This window comes from Sarcophilus harrisii, chromosome 5 (genome assembly GCF_902635505.1).
Source record: "Sarcophilus harrisii chromosome 5, mSarHar1.11, whole genome shotgun sequence".
Classification (NCBI taxonomy): Eukaryota; Metazoa; Chordata; class Mammalia; order Dasyuromorphia; family Dasyuridae; genus Sarcophilus; species Sarcophilus harrisii.
Genome location: NC_045430.1, coordinates 163,163,025 through 163,178,611, shown reverse-complemented (window position 1 = coordinate 163,178,611; position 15,587 = coordinate 163,163,025). Strand labels below are relative to the sequence as shown.

Genomic DNA, 15,587 nt, shown 5'->3' with positions numbered 1-15,587 from the left:
GCAGGCTGGAAGGTGTGGTGTGGGCAAACAGAGCCAAATGATGGGAAGGTTCCCTGTAAACAAGGACCATGAATAATGAGACAGTGTTGATGTTTCTCCACTTAGTCATTCTGCCCTCATATTTTTTAAGGTGGCTAACGAAATCTGCAATTGGACTCAGCCTTTCCCCAGAGTACATTTTGTTTTCCACTGGTGCTGGGAGGCAAATGCATCATTAGGATACTTTTTGAAAGCCAGGCGTGCTGCTGGAGTGAATCATCAGGAGCTAACAGTTCTGTTAAGAAGGCAATACAGCAACTAACAAGCTCTGAATAGCAGTATCCATGGACTGGGAAATTCTTTATTTAGAGAGACACAAGCATAAGTCTGACATCTGATTTCAAAATAACCATTTAGAAAGTAAAAGAATGATGAACTATGGATAGAATGGCAGAGAACTAAGAGAATGGCTTGCAGTTTTTCTTCCAGAAGCTATGTATTCTGGGAAGCCCTTTACAGGGTGCTTCTACAATATAGTCCAAATTAGAGTTTATTGAAGAGATTAGAAAAACAGCAGAAAAATTCTTAGCTAAAGGTTGTCATATAATGTTCTTCAAAGCAAGGAAGGAACCACCACTTGAAAAAATAAAATAAACTTTTCTTTCTCATCAATGGCTTCTTGGTGCATGAAATTATGACTCAACTTGCCATAAGGAAAACATTCATTTTTCTATGCTCTTTGGTTTTAACAAACAATAGATCTTGATATATAAAGATTACAAAAAACTTTAAAAGGCAACACTACGAAAATGCTGTTCATAATTTTGATAACTATATTTGTGTGACTGTTTTGTACATTCATATATTAAAAATTAAAATTTTCACAAAATTGCTTTTTGAAAAATGCTAGATTTCCAAATATGATATAATAATAAATTTATTATTAAAGATCTGAAATTTCTTTTCTCCATCCAGAGATCTCCCATGTCTTTCATCTCTTTTCTCTTTTTCTACCTGGCCATCTTCTATGTCAGCTCTTTGTGCTAAATAATGACAGTCTAAGAACTGTTTTACCAAAATGCTTTCTCTGTCTGATTCTACAACATACTGCCTCTATAAATTCTTTGAGAACAACAAATCTACTGATTAATTTTGCTCATTCTTGATCCAGTGGGAAGAGCCCTAGCTCCCAAATCAAAGCATCTGGATGCAAATCTGGCTTCTGATCTTTATTATCTAAGTGACCTTGGAGAACTCCTTTAAGCTCCCTAGACCTCAATTTCCACATCTGGAAGATGAAGGGTTGGGCTAAGTGGCCTCCAAGGCCTCCCTAAGCTCTAAGATTCTATAATATTGCTTTGACATCTGTTCCACTTTTTTTTCTTCCTTTCTGGCAAAGTGGCTTTCTATTTTCACTCTCAAAATATCTCATATTAAACTCCTTTGTATTTACTTAAATGTTATCTTTATACTGATCTATGTTTACATTTATTCTATATTTACTGTCTCTCCTATTAGAATAGAATTTTCTTGTATGTAAGAACTATTTATTTTTAGTATAGCTAGAGCCTGAGAAGCATAAATAATCAATCCCTTTAAGTGACCATTAATTTATACTGCATATTTCCATTGGGTTAGAACCACTTACCCTAATTTAGAAGGGTAATTTATAAAATTTATAAAAAGTTTAATTTACAAAATTTTAATTTATAAAAAGTTTTGTAAATGTTAGAAAGCAAAGGAATACCACTTCAATAGATTCATTATTCCCACTAATTAGCATATACGTATATTTGTCTCCCCTGTCTTTAGCACAGTGCTTGGAAAACATTAGGTGCTTAATAAATACTTGTTAATCTGACTGACTCTTCAGCAACATATTTTAATGTCTCATCAGGATTCAAAGCCAAGTTCACTAAATTGTGGTCTGCCAACTTTATTCACTGTTCTTTTTTTCTATCTCAGGATATTTGCCCTTTTCCTATACTACTAGATCTTTCACCCATCACCCGAATGGTTCAGTCATAATATCTATCACAAATTCTTTCACTGTCATAAATGTAGCTGACCTGGGTCTGGCAATCTGGATTCAGAAAACCTCACTTGGAAGATTAGTAAGAATTGGCCATTTTTATTCTATTTCAGCTAAAGGGTCATTATTTTGTCAGAGAAAAGCAATTCTGCCTTCTTTCCATCATTTAAAATATGAATTCCATCCACCTCTAGCAATGACATTATCTTTCCTCCTTATCTTACATATAGAATGTTATTCTCCTTTCCTCAATGTAGTTTTTTTTATTTTTGTTTTTGTTTTTTGTTTTTGTTTTGGGAGGTAATTAGGGTTAAGTGACTTGCCACAGCTAGTTTAAGTGTCAAGTATGTGAGGCCAGATTTAAACTCCTCCCGACTCCAGCACCAGTGATCTATCCACTTCCACTGTGCCATCTAGCTATATCCCACCCATATAGTTTTTTCTAAACCATTTTGTTGATCTTAGATTTCCTTGACAGCCTCAGCTAAGACTGAACTCTAAGTACTCTCAACACTAATATTACAGGACCAAGCCACATTTTTGTATTGATCCTCTGCCTTACTTAATACCTTTTGTAGTTTCATGTTAAGCTCTTGGAACAACTCTCCTTTTTCACCCCAAAAAGGAATCGTGTCTATTTGTATCTTTAGAATTTCATTTAAGGTTTCCCATCCTTTATGTGTTGACTATCCCTATAGAACTTTAATCTATATGACCTTACCCTATTCTGTCTCTGAACAGTTTGAAATCTCTTCTCAAACTAATGAGGTACCTCAGAAGATGCTTGGCTTTCTTCTCCTCTACAATAAATCCAAATTAGAGAAATCCCTTTCTCCTATTGGTGGTGAATAGCTAGTGAGTGTCTAAGCCCTGGATTTGAATTCAGGTCTTCAAGACATCAAACTCAGCTCTCTATTAAACCACACTAGCTCATTAAATACAGCTAGCTCATTTCCAACATTCCACTGGTAGAACTACCAAACAATTCCTCCATGTTGGTAAAACGATTTCCCTAATTCCCCAGAGTGAGGGAACTGACTCAGTGGATAGAAGGCTGGGACTCAAATCAGGAAATTTGAGTTAAAATACTGCCTCAGACACTCACTAGCTTTGTGATCTTAGACAAGTCATTTGACTTAATCAACTGGAGAAAAAAATGGCAAACTACTTTAGTACCTTTGCCAAAAAAATCAAACAACTGAAAAACAATAATAATTCTACTTTTCAAAAAACAAAGGTCCATCATTAATGCAAATATAAAAATTACTAGTCATACTGATATGAAAGCAAATTATTGAAAATAAGATGAAATAATTTTCTCTATTCTAAAAGCCTCTTCCAGATTTAAAAATATGTTAAGTCATGGAAATATTTGTCAGACCGACCTTGATTCCTTACAACACTAGGATCACTATTTCATCTGGCTTATTACTCATACTTTGCACATTTCTTCTAGAACCTTAAATTTCTTCAAAAATTAATCCATATATTTTAATTTATCTCAGTTGCTGAGCCCACAGTGTAGCATCTGTTAAACTGTTCAGATAAATTACGTCTGTAGACTTTTACAATTGGAAAAGACCACAGAAATAGCTGCAGCCAACTATTTCAGCATTTTACTATTTTCCTATCATAACAGGAAAATGAGTATAAAAGAACTTAAAATATCCCAACAAATCTTGACAATGCTCCTTTTCATGTTCATTACTCTATTTTGTTACAAATAAAAGTTTAAAATGAAAATAATATTTCTAGTACTTACCAAAATAAGCCCTGAGATTAGTGAGGAAGTGCCTGTCAGGGCAACGTAGAACTTCGGTGTCAACGTATTCAAAAACATACTCACTGAAGAAGGAAAAAAAGACAAAGAAGAACAAGAAACATGAATATTAATGACTCTCTTCTATTTTTTCAGTCCAAATAATATGAAATATCTAATATGCAGGAGAACATTCATTGTGGGAAGAGGGAGAAGAATATACAATGTTTTCAATCATAAATCTTGAGCCATAAAAATTATAACTGTTAGCTCTGGCTCCAAACATTAACCTCGTTAGAACATTTTCTATCATGGTTACAACTGAATATGGAAATAAGCAAGATACTCAATTGTCAATTAAATTCAGGAAAGACATACCTATATATTTGTTGACCCAACAGATTGGGCCCTTGAAAAGTCAAAGATAATAATTCTACAGAAACAAAACAGGAAAGAACAGTGACTTAAGATATTATATCCCCATGGTAACCAAAGGAAAGGTTAAAAATGGGATGGTTCACTGGTAAAATTCTAAAACTTATTTATAGGACTGCTGGGCAGCCCTATTTATGGATTAAATAAACTGTGCTAATATATAACCTTCTATCCAAAAACTCTTCCCACAATCTTAACAACAAACTTCTTTCCTATGCTTCAGCTCATCAATTTCTTCCCTACTCTTCAGCTTCCCACACTTATCTTAATAATCAATTTCTTTCCTACTCTTCAGTTCACCCAATACATTTACTAAAACAATATGAATTACTAAAACAAAACAAAACAAAAAACAATATGAATTACTGAATTGATTTCTATTTATACACTGCTTTTCAAAGGATGTATGATGCCAAAGTAGATTTTTATTAGCATATCATTATGTCATTTTAATTATACATTTTGCTATTCAAAAATTAACCTTGTATTGCCCTGAATTGCTGACTTATCTTTCTACTATTTTTAAGCAATTTGAACACAGAAAAAGAAAAAACCCAACTGTATTATCACTAGGGTGCATAGGCCAACAGCCCTAGGGCACCAGCCAGGAAGGGCACAGAGAAAAAAAGAGAGCAAGGAAATCACTGAAATAAAGCAGACACTCATGTTCTAGTATCAAAATGAATGGAAGGTCATAATGCAGCCTATTAGTGAGGAGGAGTTTATAGGACACTGAAAGATAACATTGGAGTTACAAGAGAGATGGGTCAATTTTATTTTTGCCAAAAATTATTATTTTTCATTTTTAAAGATAACATTCAGTAGAAGAAAGAAATTAAAGACTGGAGCTTCTGATTCGTAATTGGATGGACCTGGGATTTATCTCTTTATTGATCACAAGGGATATCTCTCTACCCTCAAAATTCTACCACCTAACTCCTTCCTATACTATTTTTCCATACGTTATTAATTTTCTCTACATTATTAATGAGAGGATACATTTATACATTCTGTGAACACAAAATATTTGAATATTACTACTTTATTTTTAGTGGAGTCTTTAAAATAAACTTGCTGAAACTATAATAAATATTGACCTAAATCAGAATTTCTTGAAACCTGATTTTGATTCTCAATTGTGGATGGATTGAAATTAAATGGGAAACAGTTTTTATGAGTTTATGAGTTATAAACTCATATGAGTTTATGAGTTATGAGTTATGAGTTTTATGAGTTTATGAGTTATGAGTTATGAGTCTGGGAGTTATAGTCCCAGAAAAATTTATATGTGTGTATATATGTATCTATGTATATCTGTGTGTATATATGTGTGTCTGTGTATATGTGTGTCTCTGTGTAAAAAAGAACTTGAATCCATTAAATAAAAAACCCATTCATATGCTGTTAAATTAAATATAGATAACAAAACTCAATTCAGTAAATACTGCATATTTACAGCAAAATGATGTGCGTGCACGTGCGCGCGCACGCACACACACACACACACACACACACTTCTGTTATCTATTATATTCAATTTAAAAAGATATGAAAATGGAGAAAGAACATGCACAGAGGGAGAACAAGACTTTCTTGTTAATACCTTATATTTAGAAATAACTCCATCTTTTTTGTTATTGAGAAAGACTTTAAAAGCTACATTCCACTTTTACAATGACATAAATGGATTGTTACCATTGGATACTTATTTTATGGTCAGAAAGAAATCTAATCCATGAACTGGAGTTTCTCCAGCAAGAAATAAAGTTATTAAGGCCAAGGTAAAACAAAAGAGAGACCAAACAGTAGCATCGTCTCAGTAAACCAAGGGGTGATGATATAGGTAGCCAAAAAATTTGTTTTCAGATTAAATTTTTTTCATTTAAATTGACTGAGGTGGATTAAAAAACACAAGAACTCTGTGTTCCTTTTGATTTTTATCATCATTACTATGTCCTGATAATGCTCTTCATTATTGCTTTCCCTTGATTTTAACTAACAAAAAGAGTCCATCAGAAACCAAATGAAAATAACAATCATCTAGTTTATTTTAACTTTGGCACATTCTGCTACTATTAAGAGCAAAAAGCAATCCACATTATTATTCAAAAAGAATGGATAAGGCTGAGGAAAGAACAGCAAATCTGCCTATTCATGTGATTGGTATATTTTTGGATTTAAATAAAAAGTCCTGAATTTCTCTGCCATACATACATATATATAGATAGATAGATGTGTGTGTGTTTGTGTGTGTGTATTTCAGGGAGCTAAATACAAGGTATTACAAAAGTCCTGGTACAATTTTAAATATTAGCATCTTAAATCTTAAGTTTTAATAGTTTTAAACTGCACGAAGACTTCTGGGACACAATATATACACAGAAGTATTATTGAAATGCATTAGGCATAAAGAAAAGGAAAAAAGTAAATTGAGTCCTTTCATTAAGGAAGGAAAAAGCTTTTAACCAATTACACTAAAAGGCAGTCGCTTTTAATACATGCTTCTATTTCTTTGAAGAAAAATTGCATGTGTTCCACTGGGATGAAAGGACAAAAAAGCTGCACTGAAATGGGAGAGAATTTACTTAAAGAATACTCAAATAAATTAGTTTGTTCGAGTCTACAGACTTGAATGACCTACAGCTGAGGGCACCTAAGGAATTAACTTAAAATGGTCACAGAAGCCATTCATAATAATCTTTGAGTTTTAATGGAGGTATGTAATATCCCTGAAAACTAGGAAGTGGAAAACATAACACCTGCATTTTCAAAAGGGGAAATTGAAAGTTCAATTAGATTTCCAAACCTTTTCATATGCTAAAACATAACAACAAAAACACATAATTACAAACAGCCCAATTTTGTGAAGAATACATTCTTTCAAGCTCTTCTAATTTCTTTTTAAAACCTGGTAGTAAGTTAAAAAAAAAAAAAAACAGTGAAATAGAAAGTATATTTCAAATTTGCCAATGCTTTTAATTTGATCCAAGATGACATTCTTAAAATATAACTATCCAAGGAGCATTTATCATTTATTTAATGGCTACTTCTGGAATTTTATTAAAGTTCATTTTAACTTTAATCCAACATTTTTTTTTTGTTTTGTTTTTACTAGTGACCAAAGGTAATGGAGTAAAAAATATATTATTAAGTATGTTAGAGGTAAAAAATTAAGTGGGGGTGGTTTACCACTGGGTGAAAATAACTTTTGCAAGATAGAAAAACACATAGTTACAAACAGCCCAATTTTGTGAAGAATACATTCTTTCAAGCTCTTCTAATTTCTTTTTAAAACCTGGTAGTAAGTTAAAAAAAAAAAAAAAACAAACAGTGAAATATAAAGTATATTTCAAATTTGCCAATGCTTTTAATTTGATCCAAGATGACATTCTTAAAATATAACTATCCAAGGAGCATTTATCATTTATTTAATGGCTACTTCTGGAATTTTATTAAAGTTCATTTTAACTTTAATCCAACATTTTGTTTTGTTTTGTTTTTACTAGTGACCAAAGGTAACGGAGTAAAAAATATATTATTAAGTATGCTAGAGGTAAAAAATTAAGTGGGGGTGGTTTACCACTGGGTGAAAATAACTTTTGCAAGATAGAGTGATGAGTGAATAAAAAGAGAATAACATTCAAAAGGGGCAAGTAAAAGACAAAGGAGAAGAGGGTAAGCATACAACTACCAAAATATGGGAGGGCTCACTTTATAAGCATGGAAGAAAATTAGGAAATACAGTTATCAAGGCCCATAAACATGGCATGCACTGCAAGCAGAGCTCTTCCATTTACTACTCTTATCATGTAGGCTTCTGAAAACAAAGACATCTACTACTTTGAAAGTAAAATGTACTCCTGGAAACCACAGCATTACTGTAAGCTATCCAAAGACAGGCTGGTCATTTCTGCCTATACTGGCACATTTTTCTAATCTAATCCAAGTACTGTCATCAGTGAAAATCAAGTCCATTAAGCTGAAAGGTGTGGCAAGAAGTGAATTAAATGTCTCTTAGGCACTGCAGAAAGAGTGAGGCATTATAAGGAGGGAAATGTAAGGGCTAGTCCTACATTCATTTGAGGTCAGACAACTGAAATGTTAACAACAACAAAAACTGCAAGAAAATCTGGAAATCCGCTATGAATTTTTTAGGAAGTTAGAAAAATGGCCTCTACAAGCAAAGTCTAAAGCTATGTTTGTAAGGCAAATATTTATCAAAAACCTGACAATGAAGGGGTCATTTTCAATTTCCACTAAGATCACGGGTCCAGAGCCAGAAGAGATCCCAGCAGCCATCCAATATAATGCCATTTACACATAAGGAAACTGAGTCCCGAGGAGATTAAGGGGCACTTTTCCAGGGTCACAAATGTTTTAAATGCCAGAGGTGAGATTTGAACCCCGAACTGACTCCAGAGCCAATCTTCTCTCCACTAGGGAGCATGAAGAGCCTTCCCTAAAATGTTATTTTGATCAGATAGGTTAAAACTCAATTAAAAAGAATAAGCATTTCAGGGTGCACCCTTCCAATTCTTTCATTTGCTTCTTCAAAGAAAGACTTTTGAGTCACCCTCTCATCCATTCAGAACTTCAAGGCTGTTACAATTAACTTCTTCAAGAAGTATGCACACCATTAGTCAGTCATTAGTTTCATTTATAGTAACCAACAAGTCAGATAATAAAGTCTATGGATGGTCTACAAACTGTGGGTCTCTCAATGGCCTTTGTCTTGCTTTGCTTCCATTCTGGCACCATCACTGGTGACCAGAAGAAGGGTGAACTGGAACGAGGTCCATTCTGTATTTTTGTTACGTGAACTGCCACTGCCAAAAAATCTATTGCCAATTGGCTAGACTACTGCTGAAGAGCTTTCTGTATTTAGCTCAGTTAGTGGAAGATAGACTCAGCCTGTTTGCAAATGTACTCAAAAGACCGTTTCCAACATGGCAGAAATATGCCAGAGCTTGTACTCTTTAAGAACTAAACAACATGGATACTGACAAAAAGTCCCCCTTAATGGGTTGCAACCAGAATAATTAGTAAAAACATTCACATTGATAAGAATATAGATTCATTTGAGTATTATTTTAAGTACATTATAGAAAAAACATTCCAAGGGACTATAAAGGAGGGTTCTAATTAATTTAATTTAAATTTAATACACTTAATTTTAATTTTCTTAGTAATTGAGGGTATTTATTTCTGCATGCTGAAGATCTTTCCAAAATGTCTAAATTTATTTTCTTGGCTTAATATGGATTTCATCTAGAACTGTGATTTCATTGATAGAGGGAACTATGGATGAGAAAATGTCCTTAACCAGTGCAGTTCAATAATTATACTGTAATTTAAAAGTCTTGGAGTTGCCCCAGTCACTGAGAAGTACAACGATTTGCCCATGCTCACATAACAGTCAATGTCAAAAGGATTTGTATTTAATTCTCCATTCTGAGGATAATGGTTAGCCCAAGAGTCACTGAATCAAAATCTTTCTAGTACAGATAGTATTCATAATGAAACTTCTCTCCTAAATGTGGAATGGGGGATGTGCACACTATTTGCTGGCAAATATTTCATCATCAGCTCTCCAAGAAAAAAAAATACAGCATATACTTTTTTTAGTTTAATCTGTACTATTAACATTTTCTCCATCATTTTAATTCTGAACAATTCACAGAATAATCAATTAAGCCCTGACATATAACATTTGCTGACTTCCAACACATACAGCTCAAACTGAAAATTTAACAATTGTCTTTCATGGGCCCTTAACAGCTGGGCTCAGCAAACTCCTACCTTTACAATACAATCAGTACCTATTACATTTATAGATGTTGGGGGGGGGGGGGGAAGGAAGATTAAGATGAATGTGAACTAAGGCAATACCATACTACAGAGTTTGATGTTTTAAGAAAATTAATCAGCTATACCATAGGGTATTCAAATCGCAAAAACAATGATTTGAAATCTTATAGTGGAAATTCACTATTTGAAAAGAAGTTAGAAACACTTTAAGTTCTCTTTAACTATAAAGATTCGAACAAATCTTTAATATATTCTTACCATCTGCTTCTTTTTCCTTAAAATGGAGTATAAAGAACAACTAATTAATTATCTAGATGCTAGTTAATGAAGTTTATTGTATTTAGAATGGACCATTTTGATGCAGAACTTCCTAGAGGCAGAAAGATATGATCTTGATATCCCTCTTGCAAAGGCAATTGTTTTCCAGGCTCTTAGTCACATCAGGATAGGTAGTGACATTTTCCCTGACATTCTCCTTAAATATATTTGTGTCTTATGGAAAGAATATTGATGATTGCCATATTAAACCAAGAACCATATCCAAGAGAATGAATTTCCTAAAACTTTATTGGAGAGAATGAATGATCCATTAATGAACCTAAGTCACAATGCCTTCCAAGCCCTGAAACTGGAATATCTGAGTAGAAAAATGATAGTCTGTTTCATTTAAATCAAAATTTGTTTGTTTTTTCAGAATGCAGAAATCCAATTAGACATCCATGTCCACACAGTGGACATAGCACTGGATCTTGAATCAGAAAAACTTAAGTTCAAATCTCACCTCAAAAATTTACTTGTAAACCTAAGCCAGTAACATAACCCATCTGCTTCAATTTCTTCATCTATGAAATGGGGATTATAACAGCACCTATATCCAGGGATTATGGACAAAATGAGATATCTGTAAAGCATCTTGCAAATCTTAAAAGTACTATATAAATGCTAATTCTTGTTGTTAATGACAGAATACTAAAGCCAAGTGTTAACCTTGTATTAAAGAATATATTAATGACAACAAATTTATATTACACCCTAAAGTTTATAAAGCACTTTCACATACACACATTATCTCCAACAAGTCTGGGAAGAACATGACTCAAAAAAAAAATTCCCCCTTTTTTCAAAAAGTGTTGGGAAGAATATTATTTAGTCAACCAACTGCCATTTTAAATCTGGAGAAAAAACAGTTATAGAATATTCTTTCTTCATTCCTTATTCTCTCTATCTTATATGTCACCTATCTTAGTTTCCTGTTGATTGGAATTAAGACTACTCCCATTAATTGACTTCCTCATCCAATCTCTCTCATCTAAGGGTAGAAGACAATATATATAGTACATTTTATAACTTATCTAAGTCATCTAACCCTGTTTCAATTCTGATTTTTAGAGCAATAAATGTAAAGAGATTGTCCTTTCCTAATCGCAATGTAATATTAGCCTTGAAAACAAGCAAACAAATAACTGACACCACTTTCTACTTTCATGCAAGGACAAATAAAATATGAATAAATATGGGCTTCTACTGTTCAAAAGTTTCTCCAAATGGTTAATTGCCAAAAAATATACCTTAAACCTCTGTTACTATGACAATCCAATAATCTATAAATTAATATTTCTTTTTAAATCTTATAACGTAAAGGAATTTAAGAAAAATATTTAAGAAAAAACTTAGAAATCTTATAAAAATCTGTTTGATTACCTGACAGTTAAATTTTACGTATATATGTATATGTAAAATTAGTTCTATATCATAGAGCTTTCAACACTATAAGCAAGAAGTTTAAAATTCAGCTTCAGTAAGTGCCTCCTATGAAATGAGTTTCTTCCCTTTCAGTCACGCCAACTAGGCTCTCTAAATAATATCTAAAGCCTCTAGCTCCCATGCCCTTGATAAACTCTGCATCACTTCTCCTGCTGAGGAAAAATAGAGGGAGATATATTTTTAGCCTTGTTCCTATGGCAAGAAAACCCTCATAAATCATTCTATCTTTCCTTTCCTCCTATCATAAGCAGCCTTAGTTGCCTTGGCAACTTTACAGGTAAACTGTTCAGCTAGCTCTCTGGGCATCTGGTTCTACTGTGGACTGGATTTCTCCTGTTTATTTCCTTTTCCCAGCTATAATCCATAAGAGACCAAGCCACATCATCCTGGTTCCTCACACCACATGACACATCTCCTGTTAAATCCTTAATGAGTCACTTCTCCCTTGCTAGAATGAGCCCCATCTGCACAGTAATAGCTTTGCAAAGCTTGGTCAAATACAGGCTGCTCTGCTAGTGCATAATAGTGAAGCAGTGCCTCATCACATGTTTCCTCTCTCTCATTTCATAGGAATATTGATAGCAGATTCCTCTTGGCTTTTGCCAAGAGGAGAGTGATCTTTTCTCTCCTCCCCAATATCTTTCTTTTTAAAGCATCTCTTTCAGGGACAGAAAGACCTAGGGGTTCTAGTCCTAGAATAGAACTAACTATAATCTTGGAAGGTCATTTGACCTTGAAATAGAGACTGTACTTGCTTGCTAAGATCTTTTATGGTGCTAAAAATATTAAAAACAACCATCTATGAACTTTTATTAATCTGTTTCTCTTAGACCTATGAATGGCAAGATATTTTTATGGGTAGGAACACATTGGAACCTCGAGATGTGATCCTATTCTTAGGATTCAAGAGAGTTACAAATTAAAAAGTGTTATAATCCCTGTGGAACCTCTAATAATAAACCTCTTGTGATCCTCTCAGTTGTAAATTCTTCAATAATAGAATTCTGACTTCTTACATCCCCAGTAGTAATGGATATCCAAAATGGATAGTGTGCTAAACTTGGGAATCCAGAAAACAAGGTTAAAAACACACACACAACGAATCCAACCATTTTGGAGAGTAGTTTGGAACTATGCTCAAAAAGTTATCAAACTGCGCATACCCTTTGATCCAGCAGTGTTACTACTGGGATTATATCCCAAAGAGATTATAAAGAAGGAAAGGGACCTGTATGTGACGAATGTTTGTGGCAGCCCTTTTGTAGTGGTTAGAAACTGAAACTGAATGGATGTCCATCAGTTGGAGAATGGCTGAATAAATTGTGGTATATGAAAATTATGGAATATTACTGTTCTGTAAGAAATGACCAACAGGATGATTTCAGAAAGGCCTGAGAGACTTACACGAACTGATGCTGAGTGAAATGAGCAGGACCAGGAGATCATTATATACTTCAACAACAATACTAGATGATGACCAGTTCTGATGGATCAGGCCATCCTCAGCAACGAGATCAACCAAATCATTTCTAATGGAGCAGTAATGAACTGAACTAGCTATACCCAGAAAAAGAACTCTGGGAGATGACTAAAACCATTACATTGAATTCCAATCCCTATATTTATGCACACCTGCATCTTTGATTTCCTTCACAAGCTAATTGTACAATAATTCAGAGTCTGATTCTTTTTGTACAGCAAAATAATGTTTTGGTCATGTATACTTATTGTGTATCTAAGTTATATTTTAATATATTTAACATCTACTGGTCATCCTGCCATTTAGGGAGGGGTGGGGGGTAAGAGGTGAAAATTGGAACAAGAGGTTTGGCAATTGTTAATGCTGTAAAGTTACCCATGTATATATCCTGTAAATAAAAGGCTATTAAGTAAAATTTAAAACACACACACACACACACACACACACACACACACAAAAGTTAAATAAAAAACACTTTTAAAAAGTTAAAAAAAAAATTCAAACTTAGATTCCTTCCAATTCAAAGTCTATGACGTTAGAACATATCTTACAATAATGTTGTAGGGATAAGCTGAGAAAACAGCCCTTTCTATAACCTTGACATGCTATCTATGAGCAAAGTAATTTACGTTTATCACTGTCTGAATTATAATTGAAGAAACTTAGGCTCATAAACTCTGACTTGACTAAAGTCACACATCTAATGTAAGAGGCAGAATGTAAATGCACATCTTTCTAACTCCATATACTACACTAAATGTCCTCATAATGTACACCTTAAAGTGCTAAAGAAATGTCAATTATGAAGACTAATCAGTATTTGTTGGTTGGCTGATGATCTGAGAAGATCCTACATCCTTTTTATTTCAAATATAGGGTGTTTTAATTCAGTTTTAAACTTTACCAAGCCTTATGGGAACACCTGTATAGCAAAAATATAGTTAAAGAATCCTCAAAAAATAAATCAATCTGGATTACAAAATCAGAAAGCTAAGAATTTATCTATAAAACCTTCTCTATTTGAACCACTTTAATGGAAATTTTTCAAAAGTGTATTATGTATTTTCATGCCTTCATATATAGGATATACTATTCTAAAATTTTCTTGATGGTCTGGAATCATCTTTCTAACCTCTCATTCTAGAGTCGTCATATATAATACTTCCCCTTTTCCCATCATGGCATTAGAGATTCCATCTCTTCCTTCAAGGCACCTCCTTCAACATGGAGCTCTTCCAGATTCCTTCAGTTGTTGTCAATAACTACCTTTGATAATAACATTTATTAGTCTATTTTAAAAAAAGACAGTTTATATATAAATTGTCTTTATAATAGACTAATAAAGGTTATTACTTTATGTGAAATGTCTTTTTTTATATAGCTTTTTATTTACAAGTTATATGCATGTGTAATTTTACAGTATTGACAATTGCCAAACCTTTTGTTCCAATTTTTCCCCTCCTTCCCTCCACCCTCTTCCCCAGATGGCAGGTTGACCAATACATTTAAATAAAGAAGTTAAATTAAATACAATATAAGTATACATGTAAACCGTTTTTTGCTGCACAAAAGAATCGGTTTTGAAATAGTATACAATTAGCCTGTGAAGGAAATCAAAAAATGCAGATGGTCAAAATAGAGGTTGGAAATCTTTGAGTGGTTCTAGTCATTTCCCAGGTTCTTTTAGGTGGGAGTGGTTCAGTTCATTCTGCTCTATTGGAATTGATCTGTTCATCTCATTACTGAAGGGGTTCCGTCTATCAGAATTGATTATCATATGTATTGTTTTGAAGTATAGTCTTCTGGTCCTGCTCTTTCATAACATCAGTTAAGTATAAGTCTCTCAAGTTTTCTGAAATCCTCTGGTGGTCATTTCTTGCGAATAATAATATTCCATAACATTCATATACCAATTTATTCAGCTGTTCTCCAACTATTGGGCATCCACTCAGTTTCCAGTTTCTAGCCACTACAAGAGGGCTGCCACAAACATTTCTTGCCATAAGGTTCCTTTCCTTTCTTTTAGTCTTTTGGGATATAAGCCCAGTATGCCTCTGGATCAAAGGTATCACAGTTTGATAACTTTTTGGGCATAGTTCCAAATTGCTTTCGAAATGGCTGGATTATTCCACAATTCCAACAACAATGTATCAGTGTCCCTGTTTTCCCATCCCCTCAGCATTCCTCATTATCTTTCCCTGTCATTTTAGCCAATCGCAGGGTGTAGTGGTATCTCAGAGTTGTCTTAATTTGCATTTCTCTGATTAATAATGACTTGGAGCATCTTTTCATATGGCTAGAAATAGTTTCAATTTCTTTGTCTGAGAATT

At 33.5% G+C, this 15,587-nt stretch overlaps 1 protein-coding gene across 3 annotated transcripts in view; it reads right to left on the bottom strand.

Moving 5' to 3' along the window:
• Positions 1–15,587, bottom strand: part of ST7 (suppression of tumorigenicity 7) — a 282,179-nt gene that overhangs the window by 135,056 nt on the left and 131,536 nt on the right. For all 3 annotated transcript variants that reach the window (XM_031938860.1, XM_031938862.1, XM_031938861.1), the window contains exon 2: positions 3,774–3,856. In XM_031938860.1, the coding sequence (XP_031794720.1) occupies positions 3,774–3,856 (83 nt within the window). The remainder of the gene's footprint in view (positions 1–3,773; positions 3,857–15,587) is intronic.